Source organism: Malus domestica, chromosome 16, assembly GCF_042453785.1.
Source record: "Malus domestica chromosome 16, GDT2T_hap1".
NCBI classification, from domain to species: Eukaryota; Viridiplantae; Streptophyta; class Magnoliopsida; order Rosales; family Rosaceae; genus Malus; species Malus domestica.
The window spans coordinates 24,607,298-24,631,182 of NC_091676.1; the positions used below are offsets into that span (position 1 = coordinate 24,607,298).

Sequence of the window (23,885 nt, forward strand, 5' to 3'; positions counted from 1 at the left end):
AGCCAAGTCTTAATCACATTAAGATTTGGAGTTGTGAAGCATATGTCAAGAAGCTTGAAGCTACTAAGCTTGAAGCGAGATCAGTTAGGTGTTATTTTGTGGGATATCCTAGAGAAACTATGGGATATGAGTTCTACCATCCTGACGACCAAAAAATCTTTGTCGCCAGAACTACTAAGTTTCTAGAGGACGAATTTGTTCTCAAATGAACTATAAGTAAAACGATAGAAATTAATGAGATTAATGATGAACCACAAACAAGCACTCGACAAGTTGACAACCCTGTTCCTGAACCCCTAGCTCCACGTAGATCTGAAAGGGTTAGCAAGCCACCTAAAAGGTATAGGTTAGATAATGACTTTGGGGAATTGCACATTCTAGGTGACAATGACACAAAGGCGGACCTTAAGGACTACATTGAAGCAATGTCCGACATTGACTCAAAGAGATGGCAAGAGGCCATGAAATTTGAGATGGATTCCATGTATCAAAATCAGGTTTGGACTCTTGTAGACCCTCCAGAAAGTATAGTACCTGTTGGAAACAAATGGGTTTTCAAGAGGAAGCTAGGCGCTGATGGGAACGTGGAGACTTATAAAGCTAGACTAGTAGCCAAGGGTTACAGGCAACGAGAAGGGATTGACTATGAAGAAACCTTCTCTCCTGTAGCCATGATTATGTCCATTTGGATTTTTCTTGCTATAGCTGCATACCATGATTATGAGATATGGCAAATGGATGTGAAGACAGCCTTTCTAAACGGCTACCTAGAGGAAAAGCTCTATATGACTCAACCCGAAGGTTTCGTGTCCAAGTCTGAAAAGACTAAGGTATGCAAGCTTTAGAGGTCCATTTATGGACTTAAGCAAGCCTCCAGGAGCTGGAACATTCGTTTTGATATTAAAATCAAATCGTTTGGTTTTACTCAAAACGAAGACGACAATTGTGTTTATCAAAAGGTCGTTGGGGATGCAGTTGTATTCCTAGTGTTATATGTACATAGATAAGGTGCTAAGTAGGTTCTAGATGGAACAATCTAAGAAAGATTTTCTATCTGTAAGACATGGAATTCATCTTTCTAAGTCCATGGGACTTAAGATTCCGGAAGAGATACGGCAGATGAGTGCTATTCCTTATGCTTTCGCCATAGGAAGTCTCATGTATGCCATGATATGCACAAGGCCTGATATCGTATATATTGTGAGCATTACTAGTCGATATCAATCTAACCCAGGATCAGAACACTGGGCAATTGTCAAGACTGTCATTAAGTACTTGAGAAGAACTAAAGACATGTTCCTCGTTTATGAAGGAGCGATAGAGTTGCGAGTGGAAGCCTATACAGATGCAGATTTCCAATCTGACGTTGATGATAGAAATTCCAACTCCGGATATGTATTCACTCTAAATGGTGGGGCTGTTAGCTGGAAAAAGCAAGAAACAAGATGTAATTGCTGATTTCACGACAAAGGAAGAATATGTCGCTGCAGCTGAAATTGGCAAAAAAGCGTTCTGGATGAAGAAGTTCATAACTGAACTTGGAGTGGTTCCAACCATTACATCACTAGTAACTTTGTACTGTGATAATAGTGGGGTGATGCCAAGGAACCCAGAGCACATCAAAAGAACAAGCATTTTGACAGGCACTTTAATATCATTAGAAGATATGCTACCGAAGGGAAAGTCAACATCCTCAAGGTTGCCTCAGCCGATAACGTAGCAGATCCACTGACAAAGCCAATGTCTCAAATCCAACTTGACCGCCATATGGAAAAGATGGGTATTAGATACATTTGAAGGTGGCTTTGAGTGCAAGTGGGAGATTGTTGGAAGTATGCCCACAAAGCCACTCATTTGAGGTAATAGCTTTTGGAATACTTATTGTATTAAACTATTATATGTTTAATGAAAGGCAAAGCTTATTGTTAATCACTAATTATTGTATTTAGTGTTGGACACTAAGACAAACACGTAGGTGCTCGAAAGGGTAATTGAGTACACAAAACAACGATCAAAAGAGAGTTCGAACATACATGTCATGTCAGAACTTGTTAGTTGCAATATGCAAAGTAGTCATTTGACCTGAGGCATCATAGATGTCTAATGGTTAGGTCCTTGATCTTTGATCATGTCAAAGGCATTCCATCGAGAGTGTCCATGACATTGTTGGGGTCAAGATGTCTAGTCATATAGGCATATGAATGCACAATAAGGGATCTCTAACCTTCCATGTTAGAGGGAGAATACTCTAAGATATGATTCGGGAGTCTTTGGCCAAAGCATATGAATATGACATAGGAAGTTTGTTCCAAATCATATTCAATTGAATCATATAGGAAGTTTGTTCCAAATCATATTCAATTGAATCATATAAAGAAGTATCACATTGGATAGTAGACATGAAACAAACTATCACTCAAACAATGTGATTAAGAGTATTGTATTAAAAAAGGACCGTATTGCATTGTAATTGTACCTGGATAGGTTCTCCAACCACTTCTACTTAGCTTGGGTAGCCATGACATACTGCTAGGTGTCACTCATGGTTTGTGGAATCCCTGAAGATTAGCAAACACTAATCTTCAACAAAGGGAGAATTGAAATGTTGTTTCAATTCACAATCGATCGTTAAGAGTAACAATCGCCCATTGCCTCACTAATTTGAATCTAATGGATCGTACACCGGGTAAGGATGAAAGTGAAGAAATATAAATGAGATGGATAAGCGATTAAATGGTTTAATGGAGAATGGTCAAGATTAATTAATTAGGTAATTAATTTTACGAAAGGTTCGCATTGGGCTTTTAAGTTGGTTTTGGGTTTCGGGGCCCAAAAGTGTTTTTGGTCCATAAAGCCCATTATGTTTAAGTTGTATGACAACTAAAACAAAATGGGCAATTAGCCCAATAACAAAGACAAGCCCAGCCATAAGGGTGAGTGGATGCAAACTTGAATTAATAACAAGTTTGCCACTCACATGTGATGTAGTATAAAGTCAACTTTATAGCTTTTTCTCATAAGGGTTTTCTTGAGGCAAAGAAGAGAAACACTTTCTCTCTTTTTCTAAAAGGAGGCCGGCCACTTAGGGAAGAATTAGCTAGCAATCTTTTCTTCTCTAAGTCATCCATTTCATCTTCACACCTCATCTTTGGTGTGGTGACTTAGAGACACCAAATCTTTGGTGTTCTTGGAGATCCTTTCCTCACATCCTCAAGTAGCAAAGGAGCATCAAAAGGAAGAAAAACACAAGGAAGATCCAAGGAGCTAGGAGGTGACTTGAAGGTCCTTCACTTGGGTGAATCCCTTGTGTAAACAAGGATGAGCTTCAAGGGTAATGAATCTCTAAATCCTTCCTTCTATTTAATATTGTTAAAGAGTCTTGTGGTTCACCATTCACTAGGCTTTGAAAGTCATGGGTCTTAGAATTGTTTTTCAATGCATGCCTACTTTAATGTGTTATTAGTTTGCATATGTGTTCAAATGTTCTCACATGTTCTTAGCTAGGACAAAAGTTTTCTTCAGCCGGTAGTTGCATATTGCAGATTGGGGATTTCTTCCTTAAATCATCATATTTTTCCCCAAATTTGAAATCTCATTCAAAACCCATATGGGTCAAATCCAATCTACAGTACCAAAAAATTTCAGATGTCAAAGGAAATCCATTATGAAAAACTAAAAACACCTTTTTTTTCTGCTGCAATCTCTCTCTCTCCTCCGCCGATGAATGCCTTCTCCTTCTAAGTTCAAGAAAATCCCAAATTTCTTATTTGTATCAATATGTGCAATGACGTTGGTTTTGTTATGGACGTGCATCGTGCAATTAACGGCTTTGGGGGATATGTGGGATCTAGATTATGGAAATTCCTTAAAGATATGTAGTTTACAAATCTTTGACTTGAACCTAGATTTAGGAAATCCCATTAAAAATCATCTCTTCCCAATGACATGCACACTACATGCTCACAGATCTGAGCAACCCAAAAACCCAAAGTTCACAACTCCCTTCAAAATTAGAAAAATGACATCATCACTTGTGACGTCACCATCATATACATTATATACACAACATATGTACATTATATGCACATGATATGCACAGAACTGGAGATCGAGCAACGAGCTGCTTTTCGCATTAATAAGAAATATTAATGGCAACCTATTTGTATTGTGGATACAATTAACACATAATTGTTACATATATAAGGTTATAGTAGTAGTTTGAAAAGTCTTGTTATGTATATCAACGACCGCTTAACCGTGCACATGGAAAACATGATACTAACTCGTTGTCGTGATTTCATGGACACGATTGACCCTTAACGTCCTCCAATCTTTTTCTTAATTTTATTTTTCGCTGAGGCTAACTAGGTTGTGGTCATACTTGCTAAATTTCGGGGCCCAACATACGTGCATTATAACTAGTGAACATTCCTGCTTCTCATGTTAAGTTGTAGCCATGCACACCACAAGCACAATATTTTTCACAAATTTCTGCAATTGAACACTTGAACCAAAAATTCTTCAATCCCAGTTTTGTAGCACATCAAAAAGTAAAGTTTATTCCAAAATTCATAGGCCTCAACATGAAACAGAAACACTAATTTAACTTCTAAGTATTAATTCATCTTACAACCAACCCATTTATTTCATAAATCCTTGATGTAGAAATTTGGAACTAAAATAACAAAACCCACAAACAAATGAAAATTTTCAAAACACATTCTAAGCCATCTCTTCTCTATCCCTCTTTTCTTCGACTTCCCATCTCTGCAAATCCAAAAAACCAATTGAAAAAACAAGTAATTAGATGCAGAAATGGAGATGATGATCGAGTTAGAGAGAGAAATAGATGAGAGAGAGAAGAACCATATGGCTGTCGAAGCTTCACTTGTTGGAAAAAATGGAACTTCAAGACCAAAACAGAAAATCTGGTACAAATGTTATATCTTTAAGGATTGAACACTAATGCAAACTAGAAACCGTCACTTCGAAGCTTCACTCTCGACTTGCTTCTCTTCAAAATCCGATATATGAGCTCAACCCAAAAACTCAGAGCTCACAAAGCTTTCTCGACATCCCTCTCTTCCAAATGAGAAAAATGATGCAATGAGCTGAGGGTTTTAGTATTTATATGTGGGTATTTTAGTAATTTCCATTTTGTGCATAGTGTTCATGGCTTGTGCATGGCCAGTGTGTCCTATTTATGTCTAAAGATTAAGAAAATAGGTCATTTTTGTCTATTTCCCAAAAAAAATTGCCAGGATTATGGTAACCACACCTTTTTTGTCTCCCCCTACCCAACCATTTGATCTTGTTGGTTGTTTTCATTTGATTTATTCAATTTAATGTCCAAAAATGAAGAGGTATAAAAGCAGAAAAATAGCGTGTGGTTTACATTTCCCTATATTAAAAATGGAATCATAAGTTCAATATTTCAATTATGTCACTCATAGACTTAAAAGATAGGTAATTACTGAGAGGTTTGCACAACATTAGATATCTCAAATCAAACATTTTGCCAAATATACTTTTATTCCTTATTTGGTAATACATATATATAACTCCACTTGGGCAAGTTTATCTTGCACTGCCAATCCCAAGCCCAGATAAAGAAGGAGGGGGAGAATGTTAGGTAGTCGATAGCCGGAACTCCATTCTTACGTCGAATCTTTATGATAGTTGACCCCACATAGTGAGATAAGGCTTTATTGTTGTTGTTGTATTTGGTAATACATATATATGCAGCAATCACTTTTGAGTTATGTTGAAATTTTTTAGATCGATGGGCCTTGGGGGCCCCCACTCTAACGAACACTAATACTGTCTCCAACTTTACCACATGCCCAATATGTCAGGTGTGGGGTTTTACCACAAAAGGCCTCGGTATTAGTTAGAGTTGTGGGACTGTCAACACGCCCTTTCATGTGTAACCCCATTTAGTCACACGTGGAGACCCACACATCGGCAATTGAAACTCAGAGGTCGGCTCCTATGGAGTCCAAACTTGTTTTCAGTCTTTTTCAAGAATGCCTCTTAAGAACTCAGAGGCCAGCTCTATGTTAAAAGTTCAAGCTTGTTTCCATGCCCACACTTCCTTGTGACAAGCCTTTGGCTTGCACGGGCCTGTAACCGTAGGTTCTAGTACCATATTGAAATTTTTTAAATCGACCGGCCCGAGGGGCCCCACTCTAATGACACTTATACTGTTTCCAACTTTACCACCTGCCTAATCTGCCTAATCTGTCATATTTAGAACCACCCTTGTTGACCTCCCCCACCGATGTGGGACTGCCAACCAATTTATAATTCTGAGGTTTGATTAGTTATTGGAATTAGTGTCTTTCATGGTGTGCATTGTGCAATATTAGACTTAGGAGGTTTGATTAGTTATTGGAATTAGTGTCTTTCATGGTGTGCATTGTGCAATATTAGACTTAGAGAAGGAGAAATGGATAACAACACCATCTCAACCTTGGCATCTGCAAAATTTAAGCATAAATTTACATTCTTCAAATCTTTCTATGAAAATTTGTTGCATTTTTTGTGAGAATTCAGAATTAAATTTGTTTTTTTTTTCGATTTAAGTAATGCAGGAAGAAAGAACACGTAAAAATAAGGAAAAAAGAAGAAGAAAACGAAGTTGTGAAACAATTAGAAATGACTAGAGGGTAGCTGCTGCGGTGTTAAGGCTTATGGAGATATCTTCCAGCAACTAAAGCAGCCTCCATGACAAGGGTTATAACTTCCACAACATCCTCAACATGGCATTTGTTCCCCTTAAACGTTTTCCCTCTTTTGTTTTTGAACTCTGCCATGCAATTTAGGAACGTTTGGCTGCACTCTGAGCTTAGATAGTCATCTACACCACAAACATAACAATATGCCACCGTTTAAATTATACTGTTCTTAGTTCTTATTGCATTTACAAATCTAATCTCCCATATACAAAAAAAGACTTCAATGAAACAGTTTCATCAGTTTCGTGGCTTTTTGATCCAATAATATAGCATTATGTATATGTATTTCTTCACATGACACTGTGACACTGTGTTATTGGATCAAGTCACTATGTGACAATAGACCTGTTGCATGCAAGATGTGAGATGCAAGTTGTTCTTACAAACAAACAAGAAATTGAAAATAAATAGGAGCAACGAGACTTCAATGGAACAGATTCATTAGTTTCGTGGCTTTTTCAAATAACATGTAATCGTGTGTATAAGTATTTCTTCACATGACATTGTGATACTGTGTTATTGGATCGAGTCGTTACGCGATAATAACCCGTTGCATCCAAGTTGTTCTTGCAAACAAACAAAAAACTGAAATAAACAAGAGCAACAAATTTTTTGTAGCTCAAATAATTAAGTGCATATGACGTCATGTGTTCTATATGAGGATCCTCTCCGATCCTCTTTGTAAGGATTCTCAAATCGTGTTCGTTTATCGTATATCGTGCGGTCAATTTTTGTCAGGTACTATTCATATCTAATTTTAAATAAAAGTATTTAAAATATTTTTTTACCGCATAATATACGATAAACGGAGATAATTTGAGGATCTCATGATGCTGACAAAGAGTATCTGGAGAGGATCCTCATTCATGTGTTCTCGTTCTAAAAGACAGATGCTAGCGTTTGGTATAGATCTTGTACACAAAGAACTCCAAACAAACTTTGGGATTGTTTTGTCAAATACGAAACACTTAATTAAAACATTATCAACACCCGAAACATCATCACCTCACCGACAATTGAAAAAGCTCATCAAAGTGTCTCTTTCACGCATTTTATAACATAGATATGGCTATTCCATATAAATATCTTCTTTACCAACTCTTGTTTGTATTTTCATGCCACTATTTAAATCTTCCTACACTAACTCAGATAATTTGGAGTAGAATATATATATTAAAATTTAGCCTCAGTCCAAAAATATTTCAACCCTAAATAAAAATGAAAAATAATAATGTGAGAGCAGCACAGTAAAGATAGTAAGGATTAAGAAATGAACATACTGTTTTTGGATTGAACGCAGTTATCATGCTTCATACAACATGCATCAAGGCCATCACAGGGTTGCTCCCCTGGGCATCCACTGTATAAAAGCCCACAATACTTCCCATATTTCAAAAATGGAGGCACTGCCAAATTAAATTTAAAAAAAAATGCAATTTAATTTCCTTATAATAGGACCAAGAAAAGGGGATGTTTAATTTGATCAGCTCATTATACTAAACCAAAAATTTACTTAAATTATATGTAGTACCTGTACAGAACTCTGACTCACATTCTCTGCTGCAATCTTTACTCTGCAAATTTTTAGAATTCATGGGAAGAGAGAACACGTTATGATTTGAAAGCAACTGAAAACCCAAAAAATATTAAAAGTAATTAGATGAAGAAAGAAGAAGATGGTAATTAAGGAGCAAACCAGAACAACGGAGGCATCTGTGGCTTGGACACCAATGTTAAGGGCATGCAAATTAATGGAATTAAAATACAGGACAAGAAAAGAGGGGGCAAGAACAAACTTCAGTGACTTGTTAAAAACCATGGTTGGAAAAAGCACTTCAGCACAGAAAGCACTTAAGTTGGAGGCCTTTTTGTTTGGTCAACTTTGGAGGGCTTGGTTTCGCATAGAAAGTGAGAGGTGTGGAAATAATTAGCAGAAGGCAGAAGGTAGGCTGTTGTCTCTACTAGGAGGAGAGAAATGGGGGAGGAAGAAACAGGTTGGCTGTCTTGTAATGACTCGTGATATGTTTTTGGAGTGTTGTTCATGCCTCTCACCAAATTATACACATTTTAATCTTCTTTTACCCCCCCCCCCCCCCCCCTTTTTTTTTTTTTTTAAACTATATTAGCTAGATTATGTGGCATGTGGAGTCTACGTATATGTCACGCGAATTATACAACGCCTAGTTAGTAATTAACACACTCCTTGTCACATAATGCAGAGAAAAGCTTTCATAAAATTGTCATATCAAACTATGTGCATGACACACATGCATGACATTTCATAACTGGATTGGTTTAACACTTACCATCGTCGCCGGCAAGAATAGTTTTATATAAAGTTAATTCCTAATGTGATTGACATAGGTAGTTTATATGACTTTTTTTTTCAATAAGAATGGGGTTTTGTAGGAGTTGTTTAACAATTTTTTCATTTTTATTTTTATTTTTTATAATTAAATTGAGAATTAGAAGCTATTATTTTGTATTTTTTTAATATTTTGCTTGAGAGCTATTCAGTACACGGTCTGATGGTATTCTTCTTCATTTGAAAGTAAAAGGGTTTAAGTTCAAATATTGTGGATGGTAAATTCAATACCAAAAAATAAAAATTGCTTGAATTCTGTTTTCAGTTATCATTTCGGAAAATTAAACATTAAAGACAGTTTTTATACAAGGTTTTACAAAAAGAAAAATGGAAATTAAAAACTAGAATAATTATCAAACGAGAGCTTAAAACTATTTTTGTATTTGTGCATAGTTTTTGTTAGATATTTGTGGCTATTGTCAGTATAGATATTTGTGAATAGTTGATGTGGGGATCCATTTCTTGTGAACAGTCCCTGTCAAAAAGGAAAGGGAAAACTTTTTCAGTTGAATACTTTTTTTTTTTTTTTTTACTAGCATCTCCAACAATTTCTATAAATATGATCCTTAATACAAGTTTATTGGCCTATATGACAATTTAAAAACTAAAATTTATTGATTCACACTTTTGTTCCAAAAGGTTCACAAATCTTAATAGTTTTTAATAGTAATACTAGGTAACTTAGTGGGAGTACAAAAATTTAGAGTGTATGATAAAGACACATTATTATAATAAAATGAATGTTTGAATAGTGTGGTAAAGAGTCTAAATCTTGAGAGTATATGACATTTTTTTTTTTAAATTTGAAAAATCATTTAAGAATTTTGTTTGAGCACAAAAGTCTTACATGGTACTTCAAATTTAGTTTTGTGGATTCTGTTGGAGATGCTTGCTTCTATGCTTACCATTTTCTGCACTTTGTGGTGTATGCCAAGTTGTAGAATGTCTTTCCATTTTCCATGTTCTTCTTCATATTCCATTCATCTATGTGCAACTTCAATTTTTTTCTTTGTTGGAACTTGGATTGTGGATTTAAAAATAAATGTCCCACATCACGGTGCTTAAGTGAGTTAAAGAAAAAGACCCTAATCAATAAGACAATCCACCACTAACAATAAACTACAAATTTAAAACCTTGTTTTTATAATTTCTGTCGATATTGTAAAATGAAGTTTTGAGGAATCAATATGTTCAAATACTATTCCATAATTTTTTACTATAATATGTTTGTTTTAAGAAGGGAACTATGAATTATGAAACATATATTTTTTGGTTTATTATATTTTGGTTTTGTAACTTTGGCATCATATATTATAATGAGGCGATCGAATTCTAATTTAAATTGAGTAGTGTTACACTTACGATCTATTCGTACCATCATTTGTATCAACTCTAATAGAGATAGAGTCCATCAACATATGTGAGTTTCATCACTATTAAAGAAATGGTATAAATAGATAATAAGAATAACATTTTTGATCTAAATTTTCTTTCATTTTGTAGAGTTTGCGGCCAACAAGATGCTAAGATCATAGACACTCTCGAAATGTGCAAGGAATAAGGAATGCAACTTATGACATTTTGACCCTGATATTTTTTAAATTTCAGTCATCAAATTAATCATATGGTAAACGCCATTCTAGTATAATATATATAACATCATCATGTTAATGGAATCCAAAGAATTAAATACTGGTTTTGAAACATGTAGCATCTCTACTGCTCACCCAGGCAGTTTCGTTCTCGGCCAGGCTACGACGGACACCCTCCCCCTCCCCCAAGAGACGGTCGGCACCGGATAAACCATCGGCCACACAAGAAAACAAAGCAAAGGCAACAAAGCCGAGAAGAATAACACCACCCTTCAGGCCCATCGTATCAGATGATCTTGTTCCTGCAATGGCCATATTATGGGGAAGCCTCTCTCAGAGTCGCATAGAAGGACCTCCAGGAAGAACTCCCAAGTCCTTCTATGTAGGGATTTTATTTCTAAAATCCTTTTCAACTATGGGCATGCATGCCTCTGTAAAAACTTTTCCATGTTGTTTATCCTGTTTCTCTCTTTCTAAAAATAGTCCCTTTATCCATTTTTAGAAGCACCAAAAGGAAAACTATCCAGAAATATGTGATCATTATGTTTAGTGATGTTCCTCAAGTTTTGGCTACGTAATCTTCTCTAAAATAGTAAAGCAAACCATTATGGTTGTTTTGACTTTTTAAAGAGGGCTATTTCCTCGCTTTATTAGGTTAAGTTCACAAACCTGAACCTTTTTTTTGTTTTTTTAATACCATTTAACGCGCGCATTGAACTAGCATACCTTTGTTTAGTAGGATTTCCTTTTCTCCAAATTCTCTTCCCCTGCAGTCCTCTCATATTTAAAGGTCACACTAAAATCATGTCAACATTTTGTGTTAACTTCTTTATAGAGAGAGAAAAAGAGAAAAGAGAGAGGGGACGGGAGGGAAGAGAATTTGAAGGGAAGATAATCCTACTCGTTTTTTTTATTGAATATCAGCCCCTCTTTTGGTTGGGTGTGGGTGGGTAGGGGAAATACCGGGGCTCAAAGCCAAACAAATTAAGTTTGAAAAAAGAGACAACTCGAACAGTACTCAGTGGTGGAGCTAGGATTTTAGGTGAGGAGGGGCCTTACATAAATGTTAAAAAATTAAATAATACATGCTTGGAGTTGTGAGCTAATTATTTTTGAGGCTCTAAATGGTTTTCCAATGTCGAAGTTAACCTTCCATTCTCAAGTCAATATAGAAAGTAATTAATAAAAAATTAAAGAGGATTAAGAGAAATTAGCCTTTCAATATCAAGTCAATAAAAAACGCTAGGGATACTATGTTTTTAGACCATATTTTAGAGACCACATAATGTGACCCCGTTGATGATTGGATTCCTTCTTTGGTGATTTAAAGAAGTAGTCCAACCATTAACTACTATATAATCATGTGGTCACAAAATATGGCTCAAGTAGAAGCTATCTATAGCATCACTCCATGACATGCCTCGACCCTGATATTCCCCGAATACCAGGATAGACACGTGTTGGCCGACACCCGAGGGTGACAAAAGCCATTAATTGATACAAAAGCTAAGAATAAGAATAAATAAGGGTTATGAATTTAAAATACGACGAGTTAAAATTTTTGGAACGTGTTCAGAGCATACAACTAACTAGAGCTCTAAAAGAATTAATATAAAATTAAATAAATAAGAGGATGTAGGTCCTACACCGAGGGGACTCGAATATGACAATGCGAAAGCGTTGACGTAGGGATCGTATACCTCAACTCTAAATCCTAAAAGGGGTCGCAAAATAAAGGTGAGTTGACCAGGTTTATATATATCATATGTATAATACGAAAACAGTTATGAACATAATAAACCCTAGGTTTATATATAATGAAAACTACTAGCATAATAAGTGATAGGTTTTCTGAATCTCTAGCATGCCATAAACATCTCAACAGGTATAACGCAGAAAAACATTGTTTGGACCATATTTTACACTATCGGCCCGAGCAATCGAGGCCGTAGAATGAGTAAAATTCTGAGCCGTTGGATTGAAAGAAGATTGAGATGATTGATTAATAATTTGTCTAGATATTATTATGATAATCATAATGTTATCGGAGGAATTATGGAAAATTATTTCAAAAGTGCAGAGATAATTAAGGAGTACAAAAGATTGAAATGCTATCGGATCAAAAGATCAAAGATAAGGCTTGGTTTGGATTTTATCCTAATGCATGGTTTTTGGGTTGGCAAATGGATATTAACTGGCAGAAAGATTAATGCATGCGTGGAGAAAGAGTTGAATGAGGATTTCTCTATTTCTTTATGCGGGTCTGCTTGGGATACACCACATCTGGAGAAGCCACAAGTGAAGAGTCGTGCATGGTAATGACTGGCATCTGGATAGCATCAAATCTGTTTGGATTAGGTCATGGCATGATAATTCACTATTATTATGCATGGCACTTGGATTGGACCATTAATTTGGATTGCCTCCAAATAATGGTAGGCGTTGATTGGTTTTGATGCAATTGCATGCATTATATCCACTGGAGCTGCATTATCATATGTTTAAAAATCCAAGTCGATGGGATTTCATGCATTATCACATCCCAAAAAAGTGGGAGCGCCTACATGAGAGATTATCTAATATTCTTAGGAATATTACTTATGCACGCGGGATACTCACGACAAGCAACAAGCACTGAAGCCTACTGGCATTATAAGTATCGGGGTATTAGCAACGTGAGGAGGACCTCTAATTCAACACATAACTGCCCTGCGCAAATTCTCTCAAACAACCTTGAGATTTTTTTTCTTTTCTCTTTTCGTCGACACACCTTCAGTTTGGATAAACAGCACTGTGAAGGTAATCGGCAAACATCTTCAATTTGGATAAACAACACTATTACCGTAGAATCAGTCGATCGTGAAGCACCTTCAATTTGGATAAATAGCACTGCGACGGGGCCGACTGGTTATCTATCCAAGTCTCGGTCGAGAAGGATTTTCAAATCCTTACTGGCATAGGTCATCTCATTAGCCTTTTCGGCGAAGTGAGGTGTTACAAGTTATTACATTCGGCACATTGAAAGCCGAATTTGATATTGAACTTCACAGAACTAGTAGCCTTGTCTTCAGGCTTTAGAGCCCGAAGGCCGAGCACCCAACACAACATCAGCATATTTTACTCCTTAGCCGAGCTCGGCTAACGAGTTGGCGCGCCCCGCATTCAACCGAAGGACGTAGTTAGCTCATAGATTACTCGACCTGTGCGCCACGTAGGCTTGGTAGTTTTTAGAGTCAACATTTTGGCATGCCCAGTGGGACCCAATGCTAGTACTACGAAGTTCATATGATATATCAAGATTCCAATCTGGCTCGACGTAGCCGATTGTACGAGCTCGTAGAGGAATTGAAAAAACACAATGAGGAATGTAAAAGATCTTTGGAAGTGCAAAAAGTTCTTCGTGGCCATAGAGAGATGCAAAAGTCATTTGCTTACATGTTGAGAATAAAAGCTCCTTTTACCCTGCAAGAGCAATGGGTAAATGAAGACAGGGCTCGATTTAATGCCTGGCTAGATGATGACCGTTTTCCTTACCTTTCTTATTACAGATCATTTCCATTTGAAAAATGGTTAAGTCCAAAGGCCGGGGGGCAATTTTTCACTCCGGTCACAAACAACATTCGGCCTAAGAAGATGGTCAAGACGGCCGAAGAAGAACCTAGGCCACTTATTTTATCGGTAGAGACTGAAAGTGTGGTAGGCCTAGAAGAAAACGTTCAAGTTTTTGAGCCAAAAATTGACTTAGAAAATGATCCATCAGAGGAGTGTTCCAAAGACGAACAGGGGCAAGACATGGTCTTAGACGCCAAAACTACGTCAATCGATATGATTATTGGCAATAAAGCCAATATGGGGAAATCCCATTCGGCTAAGTTATCTGAGTTAAAAGCTGAAATTGGCAAAATTATTATGCCTGGGGGGCATAATAATTATTCAACACATTCGGTGGCCGATGATAAAAAATCTTTCGTCAAGCCGAACATATTTGCAGATGATCTTTATTCGGCTTTGGAAAATCTCAAAGTGGAAATTTTGATGTAAAAAGATCTTGGCTTGGAATAAAGCATCGTTGGCCTCCTCCTTCTCATGGATCAGCCACTTTTATCACCATATATTAGATTGCAGTTTTCTTTTTATATATTCTTATCCATCGGGCTGTTTGAGCCGATGATGCATAAGAAAATAGGGGGCAGCAAGCATCCCTATCCTGACCTCGTAAAAAAAATATATATATAAAAAATTATTTTCTTAACCATTCGGCTGTTCAGCCGATGCCAAGAAAATAAGGGGGCAACATGTGGAATAATCGGGGGTATTGGCGGTTAAATTTTCATTTTAATTTTAAGCCTTGCCGAGAGAAATTATTTGCTGTGTTACTGCATGTTTAATTCTAGGGCAATAAGAACTAGGGCGAGCTCTTTTGTGCGGTTGTCATCATCTGACAGCGCCCTGGGTCATCATCATTCTCTGACATTTTGACTGTAGGAGTCCAATCCAAGAGGCATAATATTTAATTTATTTTCCCAAGATAGAGGTGCATTAAATACGCATAGAAATGTTTACATCCTTAGCAAGAGTGTTAAAAAAAAATCCAAGCCAATACAATCCCAGATAAACTCTTGACCTTGCTTGAAAACATACTTAGCAACTGAGTGAGCAGCAGAATTGCTCTCCCTAGACACAAAGGTGAACGAAACCGACATCAACCTGCATGTTAGAACCTCAATATCCCCAAGAATACAATCCAGACTAAAATCGAACGACAATTCCTTCCTCAGCATCTTGATGATCGACTTTGCGTCAGATTTAATGATGATTTTGTTAAAGCTGAGATTTGTGCAAGCCAAAATAGCCTCGCGAATGGCATAAGCTTCTCCCGCCGTAGCAGAATGATAGAGACTGGTGCCCAACCCACGTGCTGCTTGGAGCATTCCCGCAAAATCATGGCACACCCATCCCACACCCATCCGAAGAGTATTCTTGCACCACGCAGCATCAGTACTAACTTTGCGCACCCTGTCGCCCCGCAACCCATGTTTCTGAGCCACAAGCTGGGCAGTAACCACCTAACTCCTTGGAAGTGGCGTCTTTGAACTCGGATAAATTCCTCCTCCAGATGTTCAAAACATCAAAGGGCTGTTTTTGCTTACCATTAAACACAGTCTCGTTCCTATTTTTCCACAATCTCTAGAGGCCGAAGGCAAATTCCTGCATAATCTCATTGGCTTCCAACCTACCCTTGACACTTTTATAGAAGATCTCCCAATTAGCCAAAAAATCCACGCCAGCCAACTCATGGGAGTTTAGATGCAAGGGAGAGCAAAACCAGAATAGGTGGCTTAGCTCACAACAGAAAAAAAAATATGATTTTCCGTCTCCTCCGCTACGCCGCAGACCCCACAGACGTTATCGACCTTCATGTGCCATCGTTGAAGATTATGTCTAACCGCCACAGCTCTATTACAACAGCGCTATATGAAGATTTTTATTTTATTTGGCATTTTCAACTTCCAAATTTGATTCCAGACCTGATTGTTCTTCTGACTTTCACTAGGGGCTCCGCGTCCTTTTCTTCCCAAAGCACCGTTCTCCATAAGGTTCACCGCCACCCCATACCCAGATCGAACCGAGTATTCACCGTTCACATTATAATGCCAAACTAATCTATCCAGGCTACTAGTCCTACTTAAGGGAATGCTTAAAATCGGAGCCACATCATCCCGATTGAAACCCGCCGTAACCAAGTCAACTTTCCAAGATTTTGTCACCGGGTCTATGAGGTCACTCACCATGCAGCCCAGTAGATTTTCCAGAGTCGAACTTTGAAAGTAGAAGGTTTAGGGAACCAAGGGTCCTCCCTTATATTAATCTGAGTGCCAGTTCTCACTCTCCATCTCAGCCTGTTCTGCAGCACTTTGCAAGCATCGAAGATCCCTTTCCAACCCTAAGAGGTGTTCCTCCCCTTACCGGCTTCCAAAAGGCTTTTCCCTATGAAGTATTTATCCCTCAGGACTGTTGTGAGCAGAGACAAAGGGTTCTGAATTAGTCGCCAACCAATCTTGGCAAGGAAGGCTAAGTTGAATCATTGGATATCTCTGAACCCCAACCCTCCTGATCGTTTTTGCTTCTTTAGGCGGTCCCAAGATATCCAATGCATCCCTGTGCACTGATCGCTGCCCTTCCACAAAAAATTACGGATAGCTTTCTCAATGTCTCTGCACACCCCAATAGGTAGCTTGAAGTAACTCATAGCGTGGTTCGGCATAACCATGGCCACCGCCTTAACCAGAGTTTCCTTCTTTGCTTGGGATAAAAATTGTTCGGCCCAGCCGGTCATACGGATCTCAAGTCTATTCCTAACCTCCTCAAAGACAACTTTTTTTAATGTCCAAAGTCGACCTGCAAACCAAGATACTTCCCAAAACCCACATTGCATTGAATACCCATGGTCTTCCCTATTTCCAACCTAGTACGGTTCCGAGTTTGTGATCCAAAGAAAATTAAGCTCTTAGACAGATTGAGCTCCTTCCCAGACCCGCTGGCATAATTCTTTAGTATATCCAAAAACCCCAGTGCCTCCTCAGCCGTGGCTTTACCAAACAGAACCGAGTCGTCCGCGAAGAACAAATGGGTGATCGGGGTTCCAGCTGGCGACACTCTGTACCCGTTGATTGCACCCCTTTCCAAACCATTTCTGATCAACATAAACAAACCTTCAGTGCACAAAAGAAATAGATAGGGAGATAGGGGGTCACCTTGCCTTAAACCCCTTTTTGGTAGGATATAACCAGTCGGGGTTCCATTTATTATAATACTGAAGGATGTAGAAGATATGCATTCCTTTATCCAACTGCAAAACAGAGGCGCGAAACCCAACTTAGCCATCATAGAGAGCAGAAATTCCCACTCCACGCGGTCGTATGCCTTGGCCATGTCCAGTTTAATAGCCATCCCGGCCTGGTTATCCTTTTTCTGATGGAGAAGTGAATGAAGGATCTCGTGCACAACCACAATATTGTCTTCGGTAGGGTTGGAAATATTAAGAATAGGCTACTTTTTGTTGGCCATTCAGTGCATACATGCACTAGTCTTGCTCGATGGCAGAAAAGTGGATGGCCGAATGATATGTCAAACAGCTGTGCACATGCGAACATTTCTTAGAGTTAAGCAGGCTACGTGCTCGGAAAAAAAAAGCTAAGAAAGAAACCCAGATTTCAACACAGAAGAAGAAAGAAACCCAGATTTCAACACAGAAGAATTTTATGGCCGAGAAACAAAAGTATATGGTGAACTCATTTTGGTGGCCTTGGCCAGAACCATTATGGGGTGTTTTGATGGCTAAGGTTGGTTTACCATGATATAGGCTAGGTGCATGCATGCTACATCCTTCAAATGTTGGAAGAAATGCATATAATGAAATTATATTATATATATATAGCTCAAGGATGCATGGTTGCAGGACTTGCTCGATTTTTGTGCCTATTATTTCATACATATGTATGCATGGTTGGGGCTCCAGGTTTCGGTTGTGTCATGGTTGCAGGACTTGCTCAGCCAACTGGTGTACGGCACATCTTCGAGACTTCAACCTTATTTGGTTTTTCTCGGCTAGCTTGTCGAGGTCTCTTTCAAGACGTGTCAGGCTATAGAGTGGATTCCTCGACCATATATTTATTCGACTGCACTAATTTCCTTATACATTCGGCTTATGAGCCGAAGCCCAAGGAAACTGGGGGGCAATGTTTGGACCCGATTTTACACTATCGGCTTGAGCAATCGAGGCCGTAGAATGAGTAAAATTCTGAGTCGTTGGATTGAAAGAAGATTGAGATGATTGATTAATAATTTGTCTAGATATTATTATGATAATCGTGATGTCATCGGAGGAATTATTGAAAATTATTTCTAAAGTGCAGAGATAATTAAGGAGTTCAAAAGATTAAAATGCTATCGGATAAAAAGATCGAAGATAAGGCTCGGTTTGGATTTTATCCTAATGCATGGTTTTTGGGTTGGCAAATGGATATTAAGTGGCAGAAAGATTAATGCATGCATGGAGAAAGAGTTGGATGAGGACTTCTCTATCTCTTCATGCGGGTCTGCTTGGGATATACCACATCAGGAGAAGCCGCAAGTGAAGAGTCGTGCATGGTAATGACTGGCATCTGGATAGCATCAAATCTGTTTGGATTAGGTCACTGCATGATAATTCACTATTATTATGCTTGGCACTTGGATTGGACCATTAGTTTGGATTGCCTCCAAATAATGGTAGGCATTGATTGGTTTTGATGCAATTGCATGCATTATATCCACTGGAGTTGCATTATCATATGTTTAAAAGTCTAAGTCGATGGAATTTCATGCATTATCACATCCCAAAAAAGTGGGAGCGCCTACATGAGGGATTATCTAATATTCTTAGGAATATTACTTCTGCACGCAAGATACTTACGGCAAGCAACAAGCATTGAAGCTTATTGGCATTATAAGTATCAAGGTATTAGCAACGTGAGGAGGACCTCTAATTCAACACACAACTGCCTTGCGCAAATTCTCTCAAACAACCTTGAGATTTATTTTTCTTTTCTCTTTTTGTCGACACACCTTCAGTTTGGATAAACAGCACTGTGAAGGCAATCGGCAAACATCTTCAGTTTGGATAAAGAACACTATTGCCGTAGAATCAGTCGATCGTGAAACACCTTCAATTTGGATAAACAGCACTGCAACGGGGCTGACTGGTTATCTATCCAAGTCTCGGTCGAGAAGGATTTTCGAATCCTTATTGGCAGAGGTCATCTCATTAGCTTGTTCGGCAAAGTGAGGTGTTACAAGTTATTACATTCGGCACATTGAAAGCCAAATTTAATATTGAACTTCGCAGAACTAGCAGCCTTGTCTTCAGGCTCTAGAATCCGAAGGCCGAGAATGTTCCTTCCTCGATCGCAATTGCAAGACGCAGAAGTCGGCCACGCAACCAACACAACATCAGCATATTTTACTCCTTGGCCGAGCTTGGCCGACGAGTTGGCACGCCCTGCATTCAACTGAAGGACGTAGTTAGCTTATAGATTATTCGGCCTGCGTGCCATGTAGGTTTGGTAGTTTTTAGGGTCAACAAACATCATATAAATCATCTCGTGTAACGTCTCGTAAGCGCGGTGTGCTGCCAGTAAGATCACTGAATAATAATAATAATAATAATAATAATCATACTCGCAGCCCAATGCCTGGTTCCGTGTCCCTCAGCCTTTCGCTAGGGATTATTTCTCCTGGCCTATCTGCCAACACCAGATCCTCGCCCCAGGCGACATAGTGTCCACTAGGTACACACAAATATTTATGTCTTTTAAAAATAACCACTTCATAGTATAAAGTCATCCATCGTCTATACTATAAAGAGGGTTTCGAAAACATGTTCTAGCATCCTATCGTCATCCATCGGATAGTCTACCAGTTCATGGTTTTTATAGAAAATACGATATATTAAAATATAGCTCAATATAGGCCAATAATTAATTCCTCACCAAAAACAAGACGATAAACAATTTATTCCATAAACATGCTTAACATGAAAAATCAGTTCATAAACTCATAAGGCATGCATTTCATTTATGCAAATAAACTATGAAATTATGCAAATTTTAGAAAGGGTTCACTCACAGATACTCCTTAGCAGTAGAGTTGTGCGGATAAATATTAAGAATTTCCTCACTAGCAACTTCACTTAAGCACAAAAAGGTAATAAATAAATAAAAGGGTTTTCTAAAGGATTTGGGCTTGAATTAAATAAAATAAAGGATTTGGGTTGGATGGTTAGAGCCTAATGGGTTTAGGGTAAGGGTTTTGGGCTTAGAGTCCCAACATAAATGGCCCAAGGGCCCAAATTTTAAAACAATTATAACAAAAATAATTAAAATAAAAACTGTAAAAGGAAAGGGTTTGGGCTTGGATCCGGATTAGAGCTTAGGTCTTAAAGCCCAAAGGTTTAGGGTTTTGCTACACGGGCCAAAAGGCCCTAGTTCTTCCAAGGCCTGGAGGCATGTTCTAAAAGGGTTTAGAATTTCAGGGGTCTCTGGGCTCAGCCCAGACCCACACAGCCCTAAGCCTTGATTTTGAAAAGGTTTTGGGGTTAAGCAAAACGGGCTTAAGGCCCATGGCCTTTTAAGAACGGCCTAAAGGCCTGGTGCTCAACGGAGAAGGACACCAGAGCTTCTACAGCTCTGGCCGACAGCGAACACATGACTTAAGCTTTTAATTAGGTACCAAAACGTAGAGGAACGTAAGAGGAGTATTTCTATACCTTGGGTTTGCCGTGAAATGGCCGGAGGTGACCGGAATTTCCCTCGACACCTACGGCCTCGCCGGAGCTGGGTGAGTTTTCCCCCAACTCAATTTCATTCTAAAACCTTGATAAAAAAGATATAAAACTCATTAAAACACATTCATATAAGAATCTAGAATGAGTAGAGGGAAATTTGAGGCTGACCCAACTAGAAAAATGAATAAAACCCCGCTGGAGTTTTCTGGATTTTGTCGTTCCTCACAACGATGAGAGAAAGAGAAGAACGAAGTTGATGATGATGGTTGTGTCTTCCTTGAGCATGGAATGCAGCTAGATGCAAGTGGGTGTGTGTGTCTCGGTGAAAGAGGGAAAGAAGAGAGAGAAGGGAGAGAAAGCAAAAACTAAAAGAAGAAGAAGAAGAAGAAAAAGAAGGAGTCACGGGGGAAAACAGAGAGAGAGAGATGAGCTTTTGATGGTGATGCCGTCGACAGAATAATGGTGTGAGAGCAAGTGTACTCGGGTGATCACGAGAGAGAGAGAATGATGAGAGGGTTTCAAGAGAGAAGAGTGCAGAGAGAGGGAGTGAAGAAAGTGAGAGTTGAGAGAGGTCTCGGGGTGGGGGAAAGGAAAGGGAGTGTTAGGATGTTGCCACGTGGCAGTTTGAGGGAGTTTGAGAATCAAGTTAGAGGGTCCAGATTTGGTAAAGAAAGGGGACTAAAATGATAAATTAAATAAAACTTTGGAAAATTATAAAATTACATATAAATTCGGGGTTGGGGTTGAACACACCGAGTCAATATAGAATAGATTGGGAATTTCCGAACAAAAAATGAGAATTATGGATTGGGAATTTGGTGAACAAAATATATGAAATTTTAAAAATTTAGTAAAAAGTTAAAGAGAACAGAGATAAAATATATAAAATTTCAAGAAGCGGAGAAGGAGAAACTCAAAGTTTATTATTCTTCAGTTGGCAATGAAAAAGAATATTATTTTGATAAAACTAAACTAGACTTTAGATTTTATTTTTAAGAGCTATTGATTTGTTTATAAAATAAGATTGTAAATTTATTTTTAGGACGAGTGTTGTTGGGATTGAAAAGAAAAAGAGACTTCTTATTTTAACTATTAGTGAATAGAAATTAAGAGTTTTGTGTAAACTAAAAGAAGTATAATATTAAGTTTATCCAAATATAATACATAATTATTTAGAAAGGTTAGTTGGGGGATCCTTAGTGAGGTTAGGCCTTGGCCTTTGGTGGCCTTAGAGTGCCTTCGCCCCTGAGAGTACTCTACACTTAAACCCAACAAGAGGAGTTACTTTTTTTTTCTGTTACGTAGGGGAGTAATTCTAGTAGACTACAACAACAACAACAACAAAGCCTTTTCCCACTAAGTGGGGTCGGCTATATGAATCCTAGAACGCTATTGCGCTCGGTTTTGTGTCATGTCCTCCGTTAGATCCAAGTACTCTAGGTCTTTTCTTAGGGTCTCTTCCAAAGTTTTCCTAGGTCTTCCTCTACCCCTTCGGCCCTGAACCTCTGTCCCGTAGTCACATATTCGAACCGGAGCGTCATTAGGCCTTCTTTGCACATGTCCAAACCACTGTAACCGATTTTCTCCTATCTTTCCTTCAATTTCGACTACTCCTACTTTACCTCAGATATCCTCATTCCTAATCGTATCTTTTCTCGTGTGCCCACACATCCAATGAAGCATCCTCATCTTCGCTACACCCATTTTGTGTACGTGTTGATCTTTCACCACCCAACATTCTGTGCCATACAACATCGTCAGCCTTATTGTCGTCCTATAAAATTTTCCCTTGAGCTTCAGTGGCCTACAACGGTCACATAACACGCCGGATGTACTTTTCCACTTCATCCATCTAGCTTGTATTCTATGGTTGACATCTCCATCTAATTCTCCATTCTATTGCAAGATAGATCCTAGGTAGCGAAAACGGTCGCTCTTTCGTATTTCTTGATCTCCGATCGTCACCCCTAACTCATTTTAGCCTCCGTTTTACACTGAACTTGCACTCCATAGATTCTGTCTTTGATCGTCTTAGGCGAAGACCTTTAGATTCCAACACTTCTCTCCAAAGGTTAAGCTTCACATTTACCCCTTCCTGAGTTTCATCTATCAACACTATATCTTCACCAGTAGAAGCTCCCTTCTTGCACTTCTAAGATCTTGATTTGTCCGACCTTTTCTCTCTTCAACACCTTTGAAAATGTTTGGCCCCTCCGACCGTTGTTTTGACTTGAACCTTGTTGAAGAGGCAGCCGCCTTCTCCAAACAACATATGGCGCCCATCTTTCTTATCCCCTACTGGTTCTCTTACCGTTGGGGATTCCGTGATGAAGAATGATATGACTGCTGCGGTGGTGGCCAAGAACCTTCTCACTCCCAAAGATAACATACTACTTTCCAAACGGTTTGATGAGTTGGCTGTTAAGGATTCTCTGGCTCTAAGTGTTCAGTGTGCACGTTTTGTGTCTAATATGGCCCAACGCCTATTTGCTCGAACCTGCTAAGTTGAATCATTGGCGGCTGAAGTGATGAGTCTCAAACAGGAGATTAGAGGGCTCAAGCATGAGAATAAACAGTTGCACTGACTCGCACATGACCATGCTACAAACATGAAGAGAAAGCTTGACCAGATGAAGGAATCTGATGGTCAGGTTTTACTTGATCATCAGCGGTTTGTGGGTTTGTTCCAAAGGCATTTATTGCCTTCGTCTTTTGGGGCTGTACCGCGTAATGAAGCTCCAAATGATCAACCTCTGATGCCTCTTCCTTCTAGGGTTCTGTCCAGTACTGAGGCTCCGAATGATCCCCCTCCGGTGCCTTCTCTTTCTAGGGCTATACTGACTGCTGAGACTTCTCCTAAGCAACCT

At 38.6% G+C, this 23,885-nt stretch overlaps 1 protein-coding gene across 6 annotated transcripts; it reads right to left on the reverse strand.

Moving 5' to 3' along the window:
* Window positions 1–4,584: 4,584 nt before the first annotated feature.
* Window positions 4,585–11,143, reverse strand: LOC103404077 (phospholipase A2-alpha). Of its 6 annotated transcripts, none has more exons than XM_070815591.1 (4): window positions 10,830–11,143; window positions 8,269–8,365; window positions 8,018–8,143; window positions 4,585–4,767 (listed from the first exon to the last, which is right to left on the reverse strand). In XM_070815591.1, exons 1-4 carry the CDS (start codon window positions 11,007–11,009, stop codon window positions 4,739–4,741), a joined length of 432 nt encoding a protein of 143 aa, XP_070671692.1. In that variant the 5' UTR covers window positions 11,010–11,143; the 3' UTR covers window positions 4,585–4,738. The 6 variants fall into 6 exon arrangements, with proteins under 6 accessions (XP_070671692.1, XP_070671689.1, XP_028952134.1 ...); XM_070815588.1 differs by lacking the exon at window positions 4,585–4,767 and adding an exon at window positions 6,517–6,859 and having other exon boundaries at window positions 10,830–11,137; XM_029096301.2 differs by lacking the exon at window positions 4,585–4,767 and adding an exon at window positions 6,517–6,859 and having other exon boundaries at window positions 8,269–8,311; window positions 10,830–11,134.
* Between the last annotated feature and the right edge of the window lie 12,742 nt (window positions 11,144–23,885).

Bases quoted from the DNA above. Each gene is read 5' to 3' on its own strand.
- LOC103404077 (XM_070815588.1), bottom strand. From the start codon at position 11,009: ATGGCCATTGCAGGAACAAGATCATCTGATACGATGGGCCTGAAGGGT. The intron at 8,366-10,829 runs GTGAGCAGTAGA...TTGGGTTTTCAG, and splicing joins CCGAGAACGAAACTGCCTGG to TTGCTTTCAAATCATAACGT. The intron at 6,860-8,017 runs GTATGTTCATTT...TTTGTGGTGTAG, and splicing joins CTGCGTTCAATCCAAAAACA to ATGACTATCTAAGCTCAGAG.